This window comes from Protomyctophum parallelum, assembly GCF_964188405.1.
Source record: "Protomyctophum parallelum genome assembly, chromosome: 19".
In the NCBI taxonomy this organism is placed as follows: Eukaryota; Metazoa; Chordata; class Actinopteri; order Myctophiformes; family Myctophidae; genus Protomyctophum; species Protomyctophum parallelum.
The window spans coordinates 16090465-16112658 of NC_139717.1; the positions used below are offsets into that span (position 1 = coordinate 16090465).

At 42.3% G+C, this 22194-nt stretch overlaps 2 protein-coding genes across 2 annotated transcripts in view; both read right to left on the reverse strand.

Moving 5' to 3' along the window:
* adgb (androglobin) overlaps nucleotides 1-20172 on the reverse strand; it is a gene marked incomplete at its 3' end in the record, with an annotated part of 101039 nt that extends 80867 nt beyond the window's left edge. Inside the window, exons 1-6 of the mRNA XM_083790445.1 lie at nucleotides 20058-20172; nucleotides 17365-17527; nucleotides 17142-17234; nucleotides 15412-15483; nucleotides 14110-14286; nucleotides 5188-5327 (exon numbers count right to left, since the gene is read on the reverse strand). Coding sequence (XP_083646571.1) covers nucleotides 5188-5327; nucleotides 14110-14286; nucleotides 15412-15483; nucleotides 17142-17234; nucleotides 17365-17527; nucleotides 20058-20137 — 725 coding nt within the window. The 5' untranslated portion in view covers nucleotides 20138-20172. The remainder of the gene's footprint in view (nucleotides 1-5187; nucleotides 5328-14109; nucleotides 14287-15411; nucleotides 15484-17141; nucleotides 17235-17364; nucleotides 17528-20057) is intronic.
* A 1969-nt stretch (nucleotides 20173-22141) lies between these two features.
* rab32a (RAB32a, member RAS oncogene family) overlaps nucleotides 22142-22194 on the reverse strand; it is a 20773-nt gene continuing 20720 nt past the window's right edge. The window contains exon 3 of the mRNA XM_083789653.1: nucleotides 22142-22194. This exon is cut by the window's right edge and continues 1784 nt beyond it. The gene's annotated coding sequence lies outside the window, so the exon portion shown is untranslated.

A 22194-nucleotide genomic window follows, 5' to 3' on the forward strand; every position in this document is an offset into this window, starting at 1 on the left:
CACCGTGTCGCCACCATTGGGGCCTGAACGACTTGCTTTGTGCTTTTTTTTACTCAATTTGTTGAGATCTCAGACTAGATTCTTAGCAGGAGACTCTTTGAGACCCCACATCAAAGCAACAGATGGAAATATAAATAAGGAAGCTGAAGCACTCTTTATACAGTGGCACAGTTACAGACAATCCTTTAAGCTTTGTGAGTCAATACTTTGCAGCAATGTGCTCCCTAAGCAGGGCAGAGCAAACAGTAGATGGTGTGCATAGAATATGGTATTGTTGTCCCATTCCTCCTAGATATAACAAATGTACTCACAAGGCTGTAGGGTAAATGTGTTCTTGAATCCTCCTAGTTTCATATCATGCTAAAGGTTCCTGCTGATTTTTCTCGTCGTATCCACTCATTACACGAGTACGTGACACCTTGTGATGTGACAAAATGTCAAGCCCTGATTATGCACCTTGTCACTGTGTGAATTGAATTGCATCCAATTGTCACATTATGCATTAAGACTATGAGTGACAGACATACGTCAGCGAATGTATGCCAGCCAGGGCAATGTTGTGTTACGGTGTTACCTTGAAAAAGCTAAACTAGAATACATGCATGGCAGAGCAGAGACCTCCAAATGTCCAAATTCCAATACCGCAAATCTCGAACACTCGCTCACTCACATTCTGTCACTCCAGCATGCCGGTGTTAGGGTGAAATTGGTGACCTGCCGAAATATGTGACCATCTTGTGGACACATTACATAACTTGCATGGAGGTCTCTAAATACGTGGCTTAAATACCGCTATATAGTCCACTTGCCAGAATATGAACCCAGGCATGATGAGTACACCAAAGTTTTATGTTAGAAATGTTTAGTATGGGTCCCCAGTATGTAGAAACTGCCGGATGCTAACTTGCATTATTTTGAGCAATTTTCATAATTGGCATAATATGTGACCATGCCATTAACAAAGGGGGAAAAAATCTAAATGTCATCATGCTTTAAGTAAAACTAACGCTTGGAATGGATTCAGCGTCATGAAAACCCCCTAGTTTGACACGTCACATGCTACATAAAGCATGATGAAATGTTACATTATTTACCTTCTATACACTAGGTTGTGAAGTATTTTTTCTCAAGTTTGTATATATATACGGACGTCAACGCTAGGTGGCGTCATATCCCAGGTCCGTATATATATATATATATATATACATACGTACCCCAACGTATACTCCGTCTATATAATGGTTGATGACTCCTGAATCGCTGTCCTTGGTGTATTTTCTGCCATCCACATTTCGGATTTAATTTGTGCCTTTGTACCGCTGCCGCCATGTAAAAGCTTCTGACGAAAGGTAAAGAGTGTGTGCTTGCTGCTAGAGTGTATGTAGCGAGTGTGTGTGTGTGTGTTAAAAAACACCGTCTTTTAAAGTGAACGCGTATATGCTGGCACCTGGAACTGGGGTTTATGTTAACAGCTATAGCGGTAGAGATAGAGTTAATGGTATGGTCACATATTATGCCAATTGAAATGAAATTTGCTCAACATGTGCAAGTTAGCATCCGGCAGTTTCTACATACTGGGGACCCATACTCAACATTTCTAAAATAAAAACCTTGGTGTACTCATGTCCGGGTTCACAATGGGGCTCTATGGGCTGGCAAGTAGACTAATATTGAACTCTTCAAATAAACAAACCGCAATGATTTACGTTCGGACACTGACTTACGTTACGCAACTCTGAGAATGTCTATATGATTGTCACATATTTCAACATGTCACCAATTTCACCGTAACACTAAACACTGTCATTCTGGAGGGACCGAGTGCGAGTGAGCGAGTGGCTGAGATTTTTTTTAGGTATTGCAATTTGACTTGCGGTGCTTCTGGCGCCAGATAACCCCCTTCGGCCAATAGAACGTCATGATGCATTAAACTACACAAAATGGAGTAACCAGTTAATTACTGGTATTGTTGTGTTATGTAAATCCGTTTAGAGGTTATGTGCATTTTGTTCATCAGTTCTTCTTTTGGGCCAGGATCAATCATTCCACCAAAAGTGGGAGGTTGTGCGTTCATCTGCTTGTTATATCCTTAAATTATGAACCTGCACATAACATAGCGGATTTTGATTCGCCCATTTAACACATGATAAAACATACAATTTGATTTCAAAGTATATTTTAAAGAAACAGACACACACGCTCTCCTACATAAAACCTCCTTTCATCCACCACACACTTACAGAGGGCATAGTCAAATCACAGCTCTTGAGATTCCACTGAATCTGCACACAACAAAGTGATTTTAAAATAGCATGTCAAACTCTATTTGACGCCTTACGAAAACGGGGATACACAAGAACTTTCCTTAGAAAAACACATGACACATTTCCAGAGGTGAAAGAAAGAGTACCAGAGTCCCAAACTAGCCTTGGTTACTACCTATTCGACAGTAAGTAAGTAGCCTTGCCGAGCCATGGGGCCCATATAGGGCAGGAGCCTATCTCCTGTTTCTGTAGCGTGAGGCAGCTTGATGTACAAGTACACCCCCTGGACATAGACACTAGTATGTCGCAGGGACTTACCCCCAATCCAACCATTGATGCTGAGTGTCAAGCAGGGAGGCACTGGGTCCCATTTTTTAGAGTCTTTGGTATGACCCGGCCGGGGATCGAACCCCTACCTCCCAGTCTCAGGGCGGACACTCTAACCACAAGGCCATTGAGCTGGTTATTCGACACTAAGCAGAATAACAAACATGAGAATAAAGAGGAACTTTGCAAATAGGACGGATGACCTACTAAACGGATACTAAAGCATATAGAGGAAGAACAAAAACTTGAAAGATGACCTTGTACATAGCAAACTAAAGGAGACAGACAGACCAATACGCAAGAAACCAGATTACTTCAGACCTAAACAACAGGTGAAAAATAGAACCACAATGAGAATGGTGGGAATAAAGCAAATCATACAGGCTAATACTAGTAACTGTGTCTATCTAATTAAACACCACATTTCCACAAGGCTTAAACAATACCAATCCATTACGGGAAACAGGGTAGTAAACAAACCATTGAATCCTAAACCTCTAAATTGCTCTCAATTAGAGCAGAGCCAGGACAATAGCAGAAACACAAAGCCATTTAGATTCAAAATCAGACCATGATCTGATGGTCTGAGGTTGACACTAATGGGCTTTGATGGGTGGACTTAATCCCCTCAAAGGTAATCACACTTTAATCATTGACCTCCAGACACCTAGCTCAGAGGTGACTAGATTAAGCCAGACTATAAGATTGAGAAACTTTTAGTACGTCTAGTAAGACAAAATCTTAATTGCCCAGACTCTTCTTCAACAAAGATGGCGAAAGCAAACATTCTTTGTTCTGTACTCATACAATAGTATGGTATACAAAACCAGAAACCTAACCTCCCACGGGGCAGCACACCTAGCGTAGACAACGCCCTGGTAACGTCTGTCCCAACAGCCAGGAATCTTGGTGTTGTCCTGGATAGTCAGCTCTCGTTCAAAGCTCACATCACAGCTGTCACTCGATCATGTAGGTTCACACTCTATAACATACGACGAATTAGACCGTTCCTCACCCAGGAATCAGCCCAGCTCCTAATCCAGACAACAGTCTTGTCAAAACTCGACTATTGTAACTCCCTCCTTACTGGCCTACCAGCATGTGCACTTAAGCCTCTCCAGCTGATCCAAAATGCAGCAGCTCGCTTGGTCTTCAACCAGCCAAAATTCTCACATGTCTCCCCCCTGCTCCGCTCCCTCCACTGGCTCCCGGTCGCTGCCCGCACAGAATACAAAACTCTGATGCTGGCATTCAAAGCAACCAAAGGTATGGCTCCCCCATATCTTACAAGTATGATTGAACCCTACAATTTACAATTTACAATTTAGGCATTTAGCAGACGCTCTTAATCCAGAGCGACTTACATTTAGGCAAGAACAAAAGCATGGGAATACATCACATAAAAGCATTTATCATGAAACATGCGTAAGATAAGAAGGTAACAGTGGAATATCTATATGATGAAACTATACATACACTATACATAATAAACTATACATATTCACTACTATGCTATACATATGTACTATGGCGTGCTATGACTATATACAATACAATTATAGTGCTGTCTACATAACATGCTATAAGTCTGTGTCAAATGTTATCTAAGCCTACAACCCTACAAACCCTCCCGCGCACTCAGATCAGCCAACGCAGGGAAACTGGAAGTACCCTCACTAAAAACGCCGGGCCAACGCTCCACACGTCCCAAACTCTTCTCCCTTCTGGCTCCAAAACTGTGGAATGCACTTCCCATTGCAGTCAGAACTGCAGCATCACTCCCAATCTTCCGCCGTAGCCTGAAAACCCACCTTTTCAGACTCCATCATGGCCCATAGCACTTACCCTAACCCCTTAGATAGCATTTCTGTTGGCTTAGATAGCATTTGACACAGACTTATAGCATGTTATGTAGACAGCACTATAATTGTATTGTATATAGTTATAGCACGCCATAGTACATATGTATAGCATAGTAGTAAATATGCATAGTTTATATGTATAGTGTATGTATAGTTTCATTATATAGATATTCCACTGTTACTTTCTTAGCTTACGCATGTTTCATGATATTGATAAATGCTTTTATGTGATGTATTCCCATGCTTTTGTTCTTGCTTAAATGTAAGTCGCTCTGGATTAAGAGCGTCTGCTAAATGCCTAAATTGTAAATTGTAAATTGTAAACCTAACCTTAACCCATGTCTAAATTAGTCTAACCAATGACTAGTCTAAACTAACACCCCCATAAAACCTGTAATTGCCAGACTTGGTACTGAAGCAGCTTTAATTTAGCGCCACACACTCGGTGGCGCGCTACGAGCTTGTGGGTCTGCTATTTTTTTTTAATCGAAGAACGACTGACATAGAAACATGGCTTTTTCAGAAAACTGTCAGGATGTAGAAGACATTTTTAGAATCTGATCTCAGGTCAAAATGGGTTAATGCTTTTTTTGCCTTTTGTTTTTGGCAGTACAAAGACAACCGAAAGGGAGAGCAGAGAGGGGAGACAGGCAAGACAATTCAGGACTCTGAGTTCAATTGATACTGAAGTGCACAGCAGAGCCTTTCTCTTGGCATACTGAAACAACACTCACTTTGCGCCGGCCACTTTAATGAGCGCCTTGGCCAGCAGCATGGGCCACAGCTCTGCTTGGTTGGTGGAGGCAGGAAGAAGCAGGTGGTCTTCCTCGTCGAATGGCATGGTGTCGTCCACAGTCACCTTCCTCCAGCAGCCCTGACAGATAAGACAAGGAGCGCAGGTAATCCTACACGGTTACTGCAACGTGCTGTGTGCCAAATCAGCCCTCAACTGCTTCTGACATGCATACTATAGGGGTTGGCCCTTGCATCCAGCAAGCCCAACCCAGTAGTCACTTTGAGTGGCACCGCACGAAGCCACGGGTGAACGTATGTACTGTATGTCGGACATTACTAACCCTACCCCAAACCCTAACCGTAACCTCAGTCTTTTTTTCTTTTTTTTTTAAGATATTTTTTTGCGGCTTACGCCTTTTATTGATTTTTTTTGAAGGGACAGACAGTAGGCTGACAGGAAACGGGAGAGAGATGGGGGGATGACATGCAGTAAAGGCCGTGTCGGGTCCGGGAGTCGAACCCGCGGCACACTGCGACTGGATCACCAGTCTGGAGCCCAGACCGTTACGCTACGGCCTGGGCCCGTAACCTCAGTCTTAACTGGCCATGTATGTATGTCGCCTCAGTCAACGTCAAAAAGTTGTTTGCGGTTGTCACAAAAATAGTGGCGCAGGCAGGATTCGAACCAAGGAGGTGTGGATTTAAAGTCTATTGACTAACTAGAACTGCACTCTGTCGAGTGCATACTTGCTTGTTGCACACTAGTAGGCCATAAATGGCCAACTAGTGCGCAAGCAGAGCGCGCAAGTACTTTCGACTGCTAAACTGTCAAATCTCAGTATCTCTGTGAAGGAACATTTGAAATGTCTAATTATTAGGTGTAACTATTTGCTACCTACCTACTTTATGCATATAAACACCTAGTATTATTAAGTATGGTTCAAGTTTCTATCTATATAAGAAATACAGTTTTATCGATTTAGAAATATTCTGGATCCCTTTTTAGTTTTTTAAAGAAAAATAAATCATTGATCAAAAAAGGTATATAAACTGAATTAAAATATGTTATACAGTATAATTATTATATTATTTATTCTAAATTGTCAATTGTTTTAAATGTATTTCATCTTGGAATATAGTGATATTAATACTAAATCATGATCAGAGTAATAGGTGTCTCTAACTTCAATTTCTGTAATAATACTTTCACATACATGATCTAAAAACCGTCCCAGCCAACCCGCCACTTTTGATGCGTATGCAAATAAAATAGCAAATTGTGCCTGATTTGCTGGGACCAGAGTACATGGTGTGTATATGTATGACTAGCTCTCAATGATGACGTAAGACATATGGTCATGTATGTAATCTGGTCCCAGCAAATCAGGCACAGATATATTACATAGTGTACATGACCATATGTCTTACGCCATCATTGAGAGCTAGTCATACATAAACATATATATGTAATTTGTAAGTTGATTAGCGGTATACTGTGGTTACTTTGCGCAAAAAAACGTCCCAGCCAACCCGCCACTTGATGCGTATGCAAATAAAACAGCAAAATTGTGCCCGATTTGCTTGGACCAAATTACATAAATGACCATATTTCTTACGTCATCATTGAGAGCTAGTCATACATATACACACACCATGTACTCTGGTCCCAGCAAATCAGGCACAATTTGCTATTTTATTTTACTGATTATGTATATAGTATATGTATGACTAGCTCTAAATGATGACGTAAGAAATATGGTCATTTATGTAATCTGGTCCCAGCAAACCAGGCACAAATTTGCTGTTTTATTTGCATACGCATGAAGTGGCGGGTTGGCTGGGACGGTGCATACGGACCGGGCGAAATTATTACTTGCTCGCTCTGCTTGCGCAAGTAATGAGCCAGGCTACCAGCTGGCTGGCAGAATGGGTTTTCAGGCTCTAGTAGAATATGACGCCCAACTCATGTAAAAAGAGAGGAAAGCCCCGCCCAGTAGGGGAGGGGTAAGAAAATCCCCACCCAGTAAGGGAGGGGTATAGGGGCGAGGCTTCCCCTCCCCATATTTCTGACAGAAGCCGTCGAGGGCTGATTTCACCCTTCTGCTATAAAGATTCCTGTAGTGGTGTGGTGTGAAATCTGATCTCCACTGGCCCACTGTAATACTGGAGCTGCAAAGTGACTGGTTTAATCAATTCCCCATGTCGAACATCCTCTCAGAACACTGAAGACATGGCTTTAATAAAGTGTGATTGCCTTGGAGCTGTGCTGTAGGCAGCGTGCTGTACTTGAGGTCCATAAGTGGCTCTTATTAAAATCCACTGGCCATTTGTAGTACCCACAAAAGTGATTTAATTTCCACTCACACCTAAACAATTTAGTTACACTGCACACGCATGGTACATGACAAATTTATATTTTTGCAGACTACTGTCCAGCATCAGTGGCCAATAGTTCTTCCCCTAAAACAATTTAATGTTAAGTGACGTTATTGGTCAATTCAGAAATGGCCTATAATTGGATCTTAAGCGGGAACCCCTATTGGTGTTTTAACTAGGCATTGTGTTATACTTTAGCTATTGAAAAATAGCAGATCTACAAGCTCATAGCGCGCCACAGAGTGGCGCGCTACGAGCTTGTGGGTCTGCTATTTTTGAGGATATATATTCAGGATATATATTCTTTCAGAGCAAACTTTCTTTTTTTTTTCGACGCCAGGCCTAAATGGGTTAACATCTCATCGGTTTAGGCTGCATGGGGTAAAGCTGACCACATGGCTGTTTGTCAAGGCGGGTTGTTACGGGAACACTGTCACAGTTCACCTGAATGAAGACACCCGTAATGAGACACCCTCAAGAGGTGAATTAACGCTGAAGATTTAAGCGTGCGGTGTTCGTCAGTGTAGCCTACCAAACAAAGCATTGTGGGTGGGGGCGGACTGACTGACTAGTGGGGTGACTGTCCGCTGGCTGACTGTGGGAGTTTCATTCACACGGTTGCCAGCGAGGAGCAGCAGCCTGCGGAAACAGGCGGCAAGCTGACTGACTGTTCACAGCTGTGCTATCCACTCTGGTTATGCCCCTGTCACACCAGCACACACACACACACACACACACACACACACACACACACACACACACACACACACACACACACACACACACACACACACACACACACACCTCTTGTCTTGTCTCTCTCTTTAAACAATATAAAGCATTACTCTTAATAGAAGTGGCACATGCATAAGGCGGTATGCATTGCAAGGGCATAAACGTGTGTGTGTGTGTGTGTGTGTGTGCGTGCGTGTGTTGGCTGGGTGACACAAACAACATGGAAGAAGGAATTGAGGGGCACAGAAGCAGAGGATGAAAGAGAGGACAAGAAGAAGAGACAATAGGAGATCGGGAGGTCACTGCGGTGTGAAGGAATCAGATGCAGAAGAAAAGAAAAGAGAAGAACAGCACTTGCAGCAGTGCAGGGGAGGTGTGGGTGGAACAGTAGTAGTGGAAGATTTAAGGCCGATTTTTTTGCCGTTAACTTCAAGTCATGATACAGAGAACTGCTTTGGCATGGAAGTACCTTAGGGTCATAGGAAAAGATTTATCCAAAGACACAAGCTGCATCACCTTTCATTTCTGAATTATACACCTTTTTCAAAATGGCCGCCACCATTTACAGCAATACAGCATAGCCCGTATCTTTGCTTCTGTTAGAGCTATAATAATAATATTGGTGCCAAAGTATACATTTTTAGGGTCAAGGAATCCAATTAAATAGATTTCAAGACAAAAACATCCAATAGTTTTCTCGATACCATGACAACGGGGGTCAAATATGCAAATTTCATTACAAAAATAATTTTAACAGGGTAACTTTACACCCCCTCACCTGCTAAAACCTTCATTTAGTTTCCTCTTTGGCATGGAAGTACCTTAGGGTCATAGGAAAAGATTTATCCAAAGACACAAGCTGCATCACCTTTCATTTCTGAAATATACACGTTTTTCAAAATGGCCACCACCATTTACAGCAATACAGCATAGCCCCTATCTTTGCTTCTGTTAAAGCTATAATAATAAAATTGATGTCAAAGTATACATTTTTGGGGCCAAGTAATCCAAATATATAGATTTCAAGGCAAAAAACCCAATCATTTTCTCGTTACCATGACAACAGGGGTAAAATATGCAAATTTCATTACAAAAATAATTTTAACAGGGTAACTTTACACCCCCTCACCTGCTAAAACCTTCATTTAGTTTTCACTTTGGCATGGAAGTACCTTAGGGTCATAGGAAAAGATTCATCCAAAGACACAAGCTGCATCACCTTTCATTTCTGAAATATACACGTTTTTCAAAATGGCCGCCACCATTTACAGCAATACAGCATAGCCCATATCTTTGCTTCTGTTAGAGCTATAATAATAATATTTATGTCAAAGTGTACATTTTTGGGGTCAAGGAATCCAATAAATTTCAAGTCTAAAAACCCCAAATGTTTTCTTGTTACCATGACAATGGGGCTAAAATTTGCAAATGTAATTAAGAAAATACGTTTTAACAGTGTAACTTTCCACCCCCTCACCCCCTAAAACTTTAATTCAGTTTTACCTCTTGCATGGAAGTACCTTAGGGTCATAGAAATGACATTATCCAAAGAGACAAATAACATCACTCTTCATTTCTGAAATACATGTGTTTTTAAAAATGGCCGCCGCCATATACAGCATAGCCCATATCTTTGTTTCTGTTAGAGCTAAAATGATGAAATTGGTGTCAAAGTGTACATTTATGGGGTCAAGGAATCCAATTAAATAGGTTTCAAGACAAAAACATCCAATAAGTTTTCTCATTACCATGACAACAGGGGTAAAATATGATCATTTCATTAGAAGAAACATGCTTTAACAGGGTAACCTCCACCCCCTCCCCACCACCCTAAAACTTGTACTTAGTTTTCCATTTGGCATGGAAGTAACATGCAAAGAAATTATTCGAAGAGACAAATAAGATCACTCTTCATTTCTGAAATATATGCATTTTTAAAAATGTCTGCCGCCATTTACAGCAATACAACATAGCTCATATAATTCTGTTAGAGCTATAATATTGGTTTCAACAAAGGAATTAAATTGAGTAGTTTTCAATGCAAAAAATAAATAATCACTAATTACCATGACAGCGGGTGGACAAATATGCAAATTTAATTAAAAAAAATACATTATTTACTTTTACTTTTGGTATGGAAGTACCTTATAGGGCAATAAGAAAGACATTATTCAAAGAGACAAATAAGAACACTTCATTTCTGAAATTATGCGTTTAAAAATGGCCACCACCATTTGAAGTAATACAGCAGAAGCAAAGGTATGGATCTTTATTCTTTGCTTCTGTTAAAGCTATGATGGTAAACTTCAAAGTGTACATAGGGTCAATACCCTGACAATGGGGTTGCAAATCCTATTCACATAATGTATACGAGACAAGTATCTGCAGAGAGCCATGTATAGCTGCCTCTGCATGCAGCATTTTCAAGGTGCCTTACATGGGGCCCTGTATGGGGCACTTCTTGTGGGGGATTCCGTAGTCTTACTGGGGGTCTTCAACGCACATGTGGGCAATGACAGACACTTGGGAGTGGCGTGATTGGGAGGAATGATCTCCCTGATCTGAACCCGAGTGGTGGCTTTTTATTGGACTTCTGTGCTAATTATGGGCTGACCATAACAGTTATGGTCAGTATATGTTATCCCGGGAGACTCAGGCAGTTGCAGGCCTGACGGGAAGCAGCCAGTTAGGCAACTCCACAGTGGCAAAGCCCCAGAGGTTGGTGAGATCTGTCGAGAAATGCTGAAGGCTCTGGGTGTTGAGGGGATTGGTTGACACTTGACACATCTTTTCAACATAGGGACAGATAGGGTGAGAAGTTCAGTCACGCGAGAGACTCAGAGTAGAGTCGATGCTTATTCGCCTGGAAAGGAGCCATCTTAGGTGGTTCGGGCATCTGGTTAGGATGCCTTTCGGGCGTCTCCCTATAGGGAGGTCCTCGATGCAAGTCCCACTGGGAGGAGATCCATTCATTCACAACCATTCATTGGCCTTGGAACACTTGGAAGTTACTAATGTTGCTCTGGAGAGGGAAGTCTGTAGCTCTCTGGTGGGCTGTTGCCCCCGTGACCCGACTACGGATAAGCGGTTGAAGATGGATGGATGGATCTTTTCAATATTGCGCGGAAGTCTGGTACTGTGCCTAAAGAGTGGCAGACTGCAGTTGTGCCATTCTTTAAGAAAGGGGACCAAAGGGTGTGTGCCAATTTTAGAGGTATCTCATTGCTCAGTCTCCCTGACAAAGTTTACACCAAGGTACTGGAAAGGAGGGTCTGGCCGATAGTCAAACCTCAGATTCAAGAGGAGCAAGGTGGATTCCATCCTTGTCGTGGAATAACTGACCAGCTCTTCACTCTTGCACAGATCCTGGAAAAGGCCTGGGAGTATGTTATCCGGTCTACATGTGTTTTGTGGATGCAGGGTGCAGGAATATGGGGTGAGGGGGTCCTTGTTGAGGGCCATTCAATTTCTGTACACCCAAAGCGAGAGCTGTATCCGTGTGTGTAAGTAAGTCAGATTTGTTTGTGGTGGGGACTAGGGGTTGGCCTCCACCAAGGCTGCGCATTGTCACCTATCCTGTTTGTGATATTCATGGACAGGATCTCGAGACGCAGCCGTGGAGGAGAGGGTATACGCTTCGGGGAGCTAAGGGTTGCTTCACTGCTTTATGCAGATTATGTGGTCCTGATGGCACATTCGGTCCGAGACCTTCAACTCTCACTGGATTAGATTGTTGTTGAGTGTTTGGTGGCCATAGGAAGAGGATCAGCATCTCCAAATCTGAGGCCATGGTACTCAGCAGGAAACCGCTGTATTGTGCAATGCTGGGGGAAATTTAATGTCACCTTGTTGAGACTTATTTGATTAATTATGTGCATATTTTACCACAATTGTGATGGTGATGAGAAAAACATTGTTTTTTTGAGCGCCACTCCTATATGAACAGCTTTGTGTGTACGTGTGTATGTATGAGCACGGAATGTGCTCAGCTGATTGGCTGATGATGTATGATGATGAGTGGAAATGAGCAAAATTTTATAACTGAAGCAAAGATATTAGATCTGCTGTATTGTTGTAAATGGTGGCGGCCATTTTGAAAATGTGTATATTTCGTAAATGAAGGGTGATGCAACCTGTCTCTTTGGATAAATCTTTTCCAATTGCCCTAAGGCGCTTCCATGCCAAAGGGAAAACTAAATAAAAGTTTTAGGGGTGAGGGTTTGAAAGTTAACCTATTAAACATATATTTTCGAATGAAATGGCATATTTTACCCCTGTTATGGTAATGAGATTGTTTTATTTGTATTTATTTTTTTTGCCTTGAAACCTATTGAATTTGATTACTTGGCTCCAAAAATGTACAATTTGACATCAATATTATTATTATAGCTCTAACAGAAGCAAAGATAGGGGCTATGCTGTATTGCTGTAAATGGTGGCGGCCATTTTGAAAAAGGTGTATAATTCAGAAATGAAAGGTGATGCAGCTTGTGTCTTTGGATACATCTTTTCCTATGACCCTAAGGTACTTCCATGCCAAAGAGGATACTAAATGAAGGTTTTAGTGGATAAGGGGGGTAAAGTTACCCTGTTAAAACGTATTGTTTCGAATGAAATGTGCATATTTTACCCCCGTTGTCATGGTAATGAGAAAACAATTGGATTTGTTGGTCTTGAAATCTATTTAATTGGATTCCTTGACCCTAAAAATGTATACTTTGGCACCAATATTATTATTATAGCTCTAACAGAAGCAAAGATAGGGGCTATGCTGTATTGCTGTAAATGTTGGCGGCCATTTTGAAAAAGGTGTATAATTCAGAAATGAAAGGTGATGCAGCTTGTGTCTTTGGATAAATCTTTTCCTATGACCCTAAGGTACTTCCATGCCAAAGAGGAAACTAAATGAAAGTTTTAGTGGGTGAGGGGGGGTAAAGTTACCCTGTTAAAACGTATTTTTTCGAATTAAAAGTGCATATTTTACCCCCGTTGTCATGGTAACGAGAAAACTATTGGGTTTTTAATTCTTGAAATCTATTTAATTGGATTCCTTGACCCTAAAAATGTATACTTTGGCACCAATATTATTATTATAGCTCTAACAGAAGCAAAGATATGGGGTATGGTGTAATAGTGGGTTATTGTCGGCGGCCATTTTGAAAAAGATGTATATTTCATAAATGAAGGGTGATGCAGCTTGTGTCTTTGGATAAATCTTTTATTATGACCCTAAGGTACTTCCATGCCAAAGGGTTTCTCTGTATCATGACTTGAAGTCAAATGTGCCTTAAATCTTCCACTATATTGGAATTTGGCTCTTAGGCCTGGACCAAGCTCTGCGGTGACATCGTCAAATAAGGAACATGGCTCAAATGGCTCTTACACACCTGATTATTTTTTGTCGTCAACACAATGCAGAAGAGGCGGAGCCCCACTCTCATACTAGCGTAAATCCAACTGAGCCATGCTGTGAGCCCTCTAAAAAGCAGCTGACTCCCGTTAAGCCATATCTATTCATCAGGCAGGGCATTCTGAAGCCATGACCATTCATAGCACAGCAGCAAAACAGATTGATTTGAGCCTTTTCCTAACCTCTGTCAGCCTCCACAGAAAGTATTGTGAAAAGGTAATTTATTACAAGTCTGTGTTTAAAATTACTTCAAGGTCTGAAGCACCGAAACCAAATGGCAAAAGGTTGATTATTAGGCACCCTCAAGGTTTGTACTTGCTAAACTTGGTGGAAACGACAGTGTGTGTATGTGCGTGCGTGCGAGCGAGAGAGAGAGCGTGAAAGGGAGAAAGAGACTCACCATCCAGTAAAGTCTGACCACGTACTTTCCGTAGCCGTTGTAAAGTGGCGTGTGACCTTTCGACACCTTACACAGGGAGTAGATGTGGTCCCAGGGCTTCCACCCATCATGTTCTCCTGGTGTATTGCTGCAGAGCTTCCCGATGATGTAGATCTCACTGATGATCCACCTCATCAGCTGGATGACAAGGGACAGGGTGTCAGAGAGAGCGTGGGGCGACCCAAAAGTGTGGCAACTCGTTTTATGCACCTTTATACTTCTTTTGGGTTCTAAAAGGTTGGCGGACATCCCTTCCTTTTTCAACTTGTTTTATGCAGCCATTGACTCTGGCAGACTGGCACTGTAGTTACTTTCACTTTCATCAGAAGTAACCGCGAGGTAGCTGAGATCGACGTTCTGTTCAATCACCTCATTCTGAGCCTCAATTCCGAGAAAAACGCCACTAAAGCGGAAGGAAGCGTTGCCTGGCAACGGGGAAGCTAATGTACGGTAAATATCAGCGATATATTTAAGTAATCAAAAAATGACGAGACTCTCGTCACTGGCACATATGGGTAAAGTACGGTTGTCTACTGGGGCTGAAACTATCGATTATAGTATTGATTATTGATTAATCGAATAATCGAGAAGCAAGTCATTTTTTAAAATAATATAATAGTTTTCCTTTTCTTTAAATTTTTTATCCCATGATTTTGCATCCCATTTTTTTCACCCATTGTCAATTATCTAATGTAAACGCTTCCTCTGCCAACCTGGGGGGGGGGGGGACCTCTTGCTTCCTTCTATGCATGAGGAGTCCAAGCTGCTTCTTTTCACCTGACAGGGGTATGGGCACTGATGACGCGGAGGAGAGAGCACGCCGCCAGCGCCCACAGCGTCCCCAGCGGGAATCGAACCCAGGACCTTCTAGCTGTGAGGCGGCAGCCGCGGCAGCACTACTGACTGTGCCACCATGCCCCTAATATAATAGTTTTTATACATAAATGAATCAATGTGAGAAAATAAATCCCATTGATTTCTTTATAATCAACTAAATTGATTACGGTAGTCTGCTTAACCACTTACAGCTTTTGGGTTGTGTGTAGTTACCCTTGGCAAAATAAAAATTGATAGTCAGAATCAAATTTTGCATTTTGCAATGGGGAGCAATTATCAATTACTAATCAATGGAGCAATTATTGACACTTTATGTCAGCAGTATCTGACACTTTAATAACACAGAAATGTGAAATGTGTAGAACGCAGTGGCAAAAAAGGGGTAGTAAATGTTCAAATGAAAAAGCACTTTTTGTATGACGTTACCTCGCTGCAGATCAGATGATCGTTGGGTGAGATTAGGTCAAAGGCAGCCTCAGACTCAACAACTGCAGGACCCTGGAACGATGTGCAAGGAGCGATCATTCAACTCATTAGAATACCAATACAAGACAGAACAGAAAAAAGCTGTGTGAACTGGAGATATTCATTTGACTCCGTCTACGTGGCCTACTTATTAAATACGTTTCTCTAGTTCATTCTGAGGCCTAAGATGATCTCTCTGAACCATGGCGCTCCAGAGAGCGTGTTTGCAATGAATATTTGATAACTGAGATAATAGACTTCCCAACAGCTTACTAATCAAATATGAATTCATGGATCCGTTGGCATGCTCTGCGTTATTGTAACTCTGTAACCAAAAGCACCCTCGCGGGTTTATTTGGTTACATTTATTTTGTACGCTCTTTGAGTTAGAAATAAATGAAGACTGCGGGTGCATGTACTCCGTGTAGTGTACGCAGCGATTTGGGTCAAGAGAGTACACTTTCTTTCTGGCTGTCAGTCAAGTCACGCACACTATTGAACAACAATATTGAACACATTTCCGTCAATTAGAAAAGTTCTTATGGGTCTCATGATTGTTGGGGGGATAAGAAAGAAGATGGTAGAGTGGAGCCACATGACGTCATCTGTGTACCTGGCTGGTCGCTTCTGTGATTATTCCTGTGTTTATTTTTGCACGACATTAATGAAATGCTCTTAACATGCCAAACACAGACCATCTTGAGCCAGCTACTGAGGACACATTTAAAAGGCCATGAAACGTAATTGCTTCATGGCCCCACACACACACACACACAGAGAGAGGGGGGGAGGGGGTTAGAGTGACGTTAAATTGTCAGGCCTGCATTAGAAGCCTGCCAGCGGCGTAACAAGATGTCAGTAGGGTGGTCAACTTCGCCCCCCCCCACAACCCCACCCCCCGCTGCTGGTGAAAACAAACGCAAATTGCGACGTACAGTACAGTAGTTGTGAACGACGAAACAGAGCTGCAGCAGCAGCGAGGTCGGGAGAGCCCACAGGCACTGCACCCTCGCCTCTTCGCTCCTTCCTCCACGTTAGGTGCATGGTGGTGGTGGGGCACGTGTGTGCTAGCAGCAGCCAGCGGGCTCCGCCAAACTTCGGTCAACTCGACTGTCATTGCATCTTTGTTATGTAATGTATTATTTTACTGACGGCACGGGTTGGCGGCGGCTGTGGGCCCCAAATGACCCTGGGCCTCAACGGAATTACGCTGTCTGCGTCATGGGTGTTTACGACCCCTGAAGCTCGCAGCCGCGGGAACCCGAGTTCCTCATCTACATAAAAATGGCACAAAATTACTCTTTGTTGACGTGGTACATTCCTAAACATAACATGCTATTGTTTGCTATAGCCATCTCTTTTTCTTTTCTAAAGATATTTTTTTGCGGCTTATGCCTTTTATTGGTTTTTTGAAGGGACAGACAGTAGGCTGACAGGAAACGGGAGAGAGATGGGGGAAGACATGCAGTAAAGGCCGTGTCGGGCTCAGGAGTCGAACCCGTGGCACACTGCGACTGGATTACCAGTCGGGTGCCCAGACGGTTACGCCACCGTAACAGTAAAGTGGTTGTGTACATTAATATCTCTAACTCGTATCCGAGTGATCACTGTTCTTTAGTCCTGCCAGGCTTTGTCCTCACACTGTACCGTCTGAAACCATTACATAGATTTCAAAGTCAAATTTAACTTACCTTATTGACGATGAACTCTGAAGGGCGCTTCCAGCAGTGCACTTTCAACGATAGAGGCATACTGATTTTCCCCTCCGGATCTTCAAAGAATGGCTGCAGCAAAAAAGGGAAGATGAAATTCAAACAACGTAAGGACGCATCTTGAAGATCAAATAGTTACCATTGCTGTGGATGATCCACATGATCCATTAGAATTGCTTTGTCTGTTCCACATCACACTTACAGTAAAAGGGCTCTTGCCAAACTTTCCGTCTTTGGCTCCTTTGGCTGCATCCCATTTCTCCATATTGACCTCTGCATCGTTCCACTCTGGCCAGATAGGGCATCTAAAACGTTTAGCTGGTTCTCCTGGGCCCTCCGAGCCACTGGCTACCAGGGACATTGCTCTAAAATTAACATGAGATGATGCACATTAAATTAAGCCAAAGGATTGATAGATTGAAGTTTTTATTTCGGTATGCAGAATGGGTACATTTCAAATGAAAGCACAATAGTCAATTCAAAAACTGTTACTTTGTGGACGATACATGATAAAGCATTACACTTATAACAGGGTCCACCATTTTCAATTCATCATTACATTTAGAGACTCTAAAAATGGGACCCAGTGCCTCCCTGCTTGACACTAGTCCCTGCAACATACTAGCGTCATGTCCAGGTGGTGTACTTGTACATCAGGCTGCCTCACGCTACAGAAACCGGAGAGAGGCTCCTGCCCTATGGGCCTCATGGCTCGGCAAGGCTACTTACTTACGTGGTTCATGTACTCGCGCGAGCCCATGGATTCCAATGCATTCCGTAAACTTCCGGTTGTCCCCTTTTGAAGGGACAAACGGGGACAAACCAATAGAAGTCTATGTAGAAGAGCAGTGGCGTGCACAGATTGACACCAGGTGGTGCTGGAGCACCTGTCCTTTGCCCTCTGGACAGCAAGTTGTACAGTGTACACTGTACAGTATGTGGACCATGGTGACATTGATCAATTCTTGATTAAAAAAGCTTCTAATATATTATTTATTTCCAAAAATCTATAAATCTCACACACACACAAGGCAACCTGTTGGTTCCAAGCACTGCACAAGGTGCCTTTTTTCCACTTGCCCACCTGCCCCTCTAAATGTCTGTGCACGCCACTGTAGAAGATACTTAGCCCCTCTCGGAACCCTACATAAAGCTTTTCTGAAATTTTTATGAGTTTTATGTAGGGTCACTGTTCATGACTATATTTCCGTATGGGAATTCTCGAACGCGGACATAAACATGCTCTCTAAGATTGAATCTGCGCCGTTTGACGGCCTTTTTTTATTTGCGTTATTCTGAATTCGGGAACTTTAAGTACCTATACATTCCGCTGCGAATATCTCCTGTGGCGCGGAAGCCGTTAAGTATTTTTAATCTTTGTTTGACCGATTTGGTCGCTTTATTTCTGCCTGTTTGTTTACCGTTTATTGTACCGCCTCCCGGTGTGCGGTTGGCTTGTGCGGCTACGTCCCTGCCTCTGATCTGCTCTGTCATAGCTATCGCAGCGGCATGTATGGGTACTTATACTTTACAGATTCAGAAGCCCTCACACGAAAAAATGTCGTCAAAGAGCGCAGACAGGCGTTATACATGTTGTTTATGTTTTATGAATGTCCGCGTACCAGGTGGCAGGATACTGATGCAACAGGACCCAATGCACTGGGTCTAACAAATGTCAGAAACTTCAGTAGCATTGGGTTCTGCTTGGAGGGCTAGAAGATACTGAACCCATGAAGTGAACCGAGTTGTCGTAACTCTGTCGTAAGGCCTATTCATAGTCTGGATTTTCGGTGGTAAGGTGACCACCGCTCCGGTGGTGAGCTGACCACCGGAGCTGAAATAACGTTGAGCGGTGGTGAGTAAAAACAGAGAGAAGGGCTGGAGCGGTGGCGGTGGTTTGCTCTTCACCGCGGCTCGTGACGTCATGTTGTAGTTCGGTGGTCACCCCACCACCGTAAATCCAGACTATGTATGAGCCTTTACTCTATGGCTCTGACCTAGCCCTGGTCCAGTGCGTCAGCGAGTCTTCAGTGAGAGACTCGCTGACGCCGTGGACCAGGGCTAGCTCTGACCATGCCAATCCTCCCTGACTCACCTGCCAATGAGGAGCCCCCACCAGGCAGGAGGAGGAGTCGGAGGACATATGCACCCACACCTGCTGACAGCCTGGTGCCATATCCCTCAAGTTCACTATCCTTTTCTGAATGTGATTCAGCTATAGTTGTGTGTGTGTGTGTGTGTGTGTGTGTGTGTGTGTGTGTGTGTGTGTGTGTGTGTGTGTGTGTGTGTGTGTGTGTGTGTGTGTGTGTGTGTGTGTGTGTGTGTGTGTGTGTGTGTCAATAAGCCCAATGTCATACTCACAAAACACGTGGGCCTGCTATGTGTTTAGCACAGATTAGCACAGGCCTACAGTACGTTAATTTGCAGTACAAATTCCCAGGCGACAACCTGTCCTAGGTGCCTTTAGTTTAAAACCACTTAAACCAGTGTTATGGAGGTTAATTTGTCTTCCCTGGAGAAAGTAGAAACCACATAAGATGGGAATTGGCCGGGTCAAGTGGTAATTAGTTTAATTTCTAATTGGCGGCGGCGCAGTCAGCATAAATTACTTTAATATAAGAACTGCGAGTGTCAGTGACTACTATAGCATACTGAATTATTGGATAAATTATTGCATAATTGCGAAAAATGACTTCATCCGTTTATGCTCGTATTAAGTATAACCTACCTTGAACCGCAGGGTCAGGACTGGTGCCTATGACTATACGGACAATAATAGTGGAGTTTAGTTTAGTGGGTTCGCACTTGCTCCTAGGCTAGCATTGACGCTAATGTGTGTGGTGGTGGTGGTGGTAACAACTAACAATTAAGTGTATGTGTGTTTAGTATTCTCACTCTTTATTTGGCGTCTGCCCCCGGGAAGAAGTCACCCTGCTGGAAGACGATTCCCTTTTCTTCGTTAGTAACTTGGACATAGTTGATTGTGTGTGTAGAAAAATACAAGATATAGACATCGACTTCAAAAGTCAGAATCGTGTATTTTTGTTTCCACTTCCTACTGATGGAAGTTTGTAGTACATTGCTAAGCAACGGAGAGGGCAGGGCCATGCAGGGGGGTATGGAGTCGTCTGCTCGCAGAGCCTGGGTCCTAGAAGAGACGGTGTCCTATATAAACTAACAGTCTGAGTCGAGAGATCTGTTTCTAAAAAAAAAACAATGGATGAGTACAAGTTATTAAATGGTGACTGTGTGTCCTCGAGGGCTGCCGGGTGGCATACATACTGGCATTCCTTCTCTGGTAAGTGGTAATGAATGATGTAAGTGTGGAGAAAGCACGAGAGCTGCAGGCAGCGGCGAACACTCTGCAGTCTGATGACTGCTGAGTGGAAGCGCGTGGTCTAATCACGCACGAGCACGCACACACACACACACACACACACACACACACACACACACACACACAGCCAATTCAGTGTTCCTCTCAGCTTGTTGGATCCTGTCAAAATACAATCTCAGTCAGACTGTATTAACCAGGGGGGCAGTCAGACAGTTATTTTGTGAAGCCACCAAGGAAATCGGGATTTCCTGAAAGTTCATATAATGGCCTGTTGTGGCGCTGTCATTGGGCCCAAAAAACCCCATAGCCCCATAGAAGTCCATGTATTTGGGCCCAACTTCACCTAGACGGTATTACCTTAATAAACATGGTCATGAATACTTTCTGCTTCCAGTCACTAGTTAAATTAATAGATAGTACACTGAAATTAGATTTCAGTGTACCTTTTGTCTTTTGATATTAGCATTTCCACTCAAAATGTAATGATTTAGCACTCTTCTTCAGTATGCCAGACATGGTCTTCTACAATTTAAAATATTACACAGGTTACATTTGTCAAAGGAAAAACTCAACAGAATGTATCCAAATGTGAATCCAGCCTGCGACAGATGTGGCCAGTCGCCGGCCACTCTAGCTCATATGTTCTGGCACTGCACTAAACTAACATCATATTGGCAAAGTATATTTAAATCACTGTCAGACATTGTTGGAAGACCTTTTGACCCGGATCCATGTGACAGCAGTTCTGGGGGTCAGGGGGCCCGGGGTCAAACTGTCTACTTTCCAATATAACATGGTAAAATATGTGACTCTACTGGCTCGCAGACTGATACTGTTGAATTGGAAACAAGCACAGGTTCCCACTCACACTACACTTATGAAAGATGTTATGCACTACTTGCAATTGGAAAAGATAAAGTTTGAATTGAGAGGGAGTGAAGATAGATTTTACCAGACATGACAACCCTTCATTGACCATTTCAATAGGTGCACGCTAACCCCTCCTACACAATAGATAACATAATAGAAAATTGGAAAGAAAAGAAAGGGAAAAAAAGGAACTGAGTATTTTTTCTTTCTTTTATTTTTTCTCATTTAAAAAGAAGATACAGATTACAGATGTCTGTAATTCAGTTAATTTACAACAACGTGTTGGGAAAGTTTGAGAGCAAGAGTGTCTGTCCTGTTGTCTTTGTTTTGTTTGTCTAGTGTTCACATTTGTCATTGTTTAACTGTTTTTTGTTTTTTCGTGTTTATCACATTTATATATCTTTTTTATTATGTATTGTATGTGGAATTTACATTACCATCATTATCATTATCATTATTTTTCATTTTATATAACTGAATAACTCATTATCATTGTCAATTATATTCTGAAGTTGTCATATACAAAAAATGCCTAATAAAAACAGTATTAAATATTTAAAATAAGAATATATGTATAAGAAAATCTAATATCATAATTATCATCATAAGCAGCACCTAATATGCCACCAGGAAAACAGCAGCATAAATTATTATCAAAATGTGTTGTAAGACACTCATTGACCAATTTTAGGCCTATTAATATTTTTTTCATATTATAATAAAAGTAACATTTCTAACAGCTGGTATAATTGTAATAAACCACAACAAAATAATCTGTTAAAAGTTTATTTTTTTTATTCTTGTACAAGATTTAAACATTGTCTA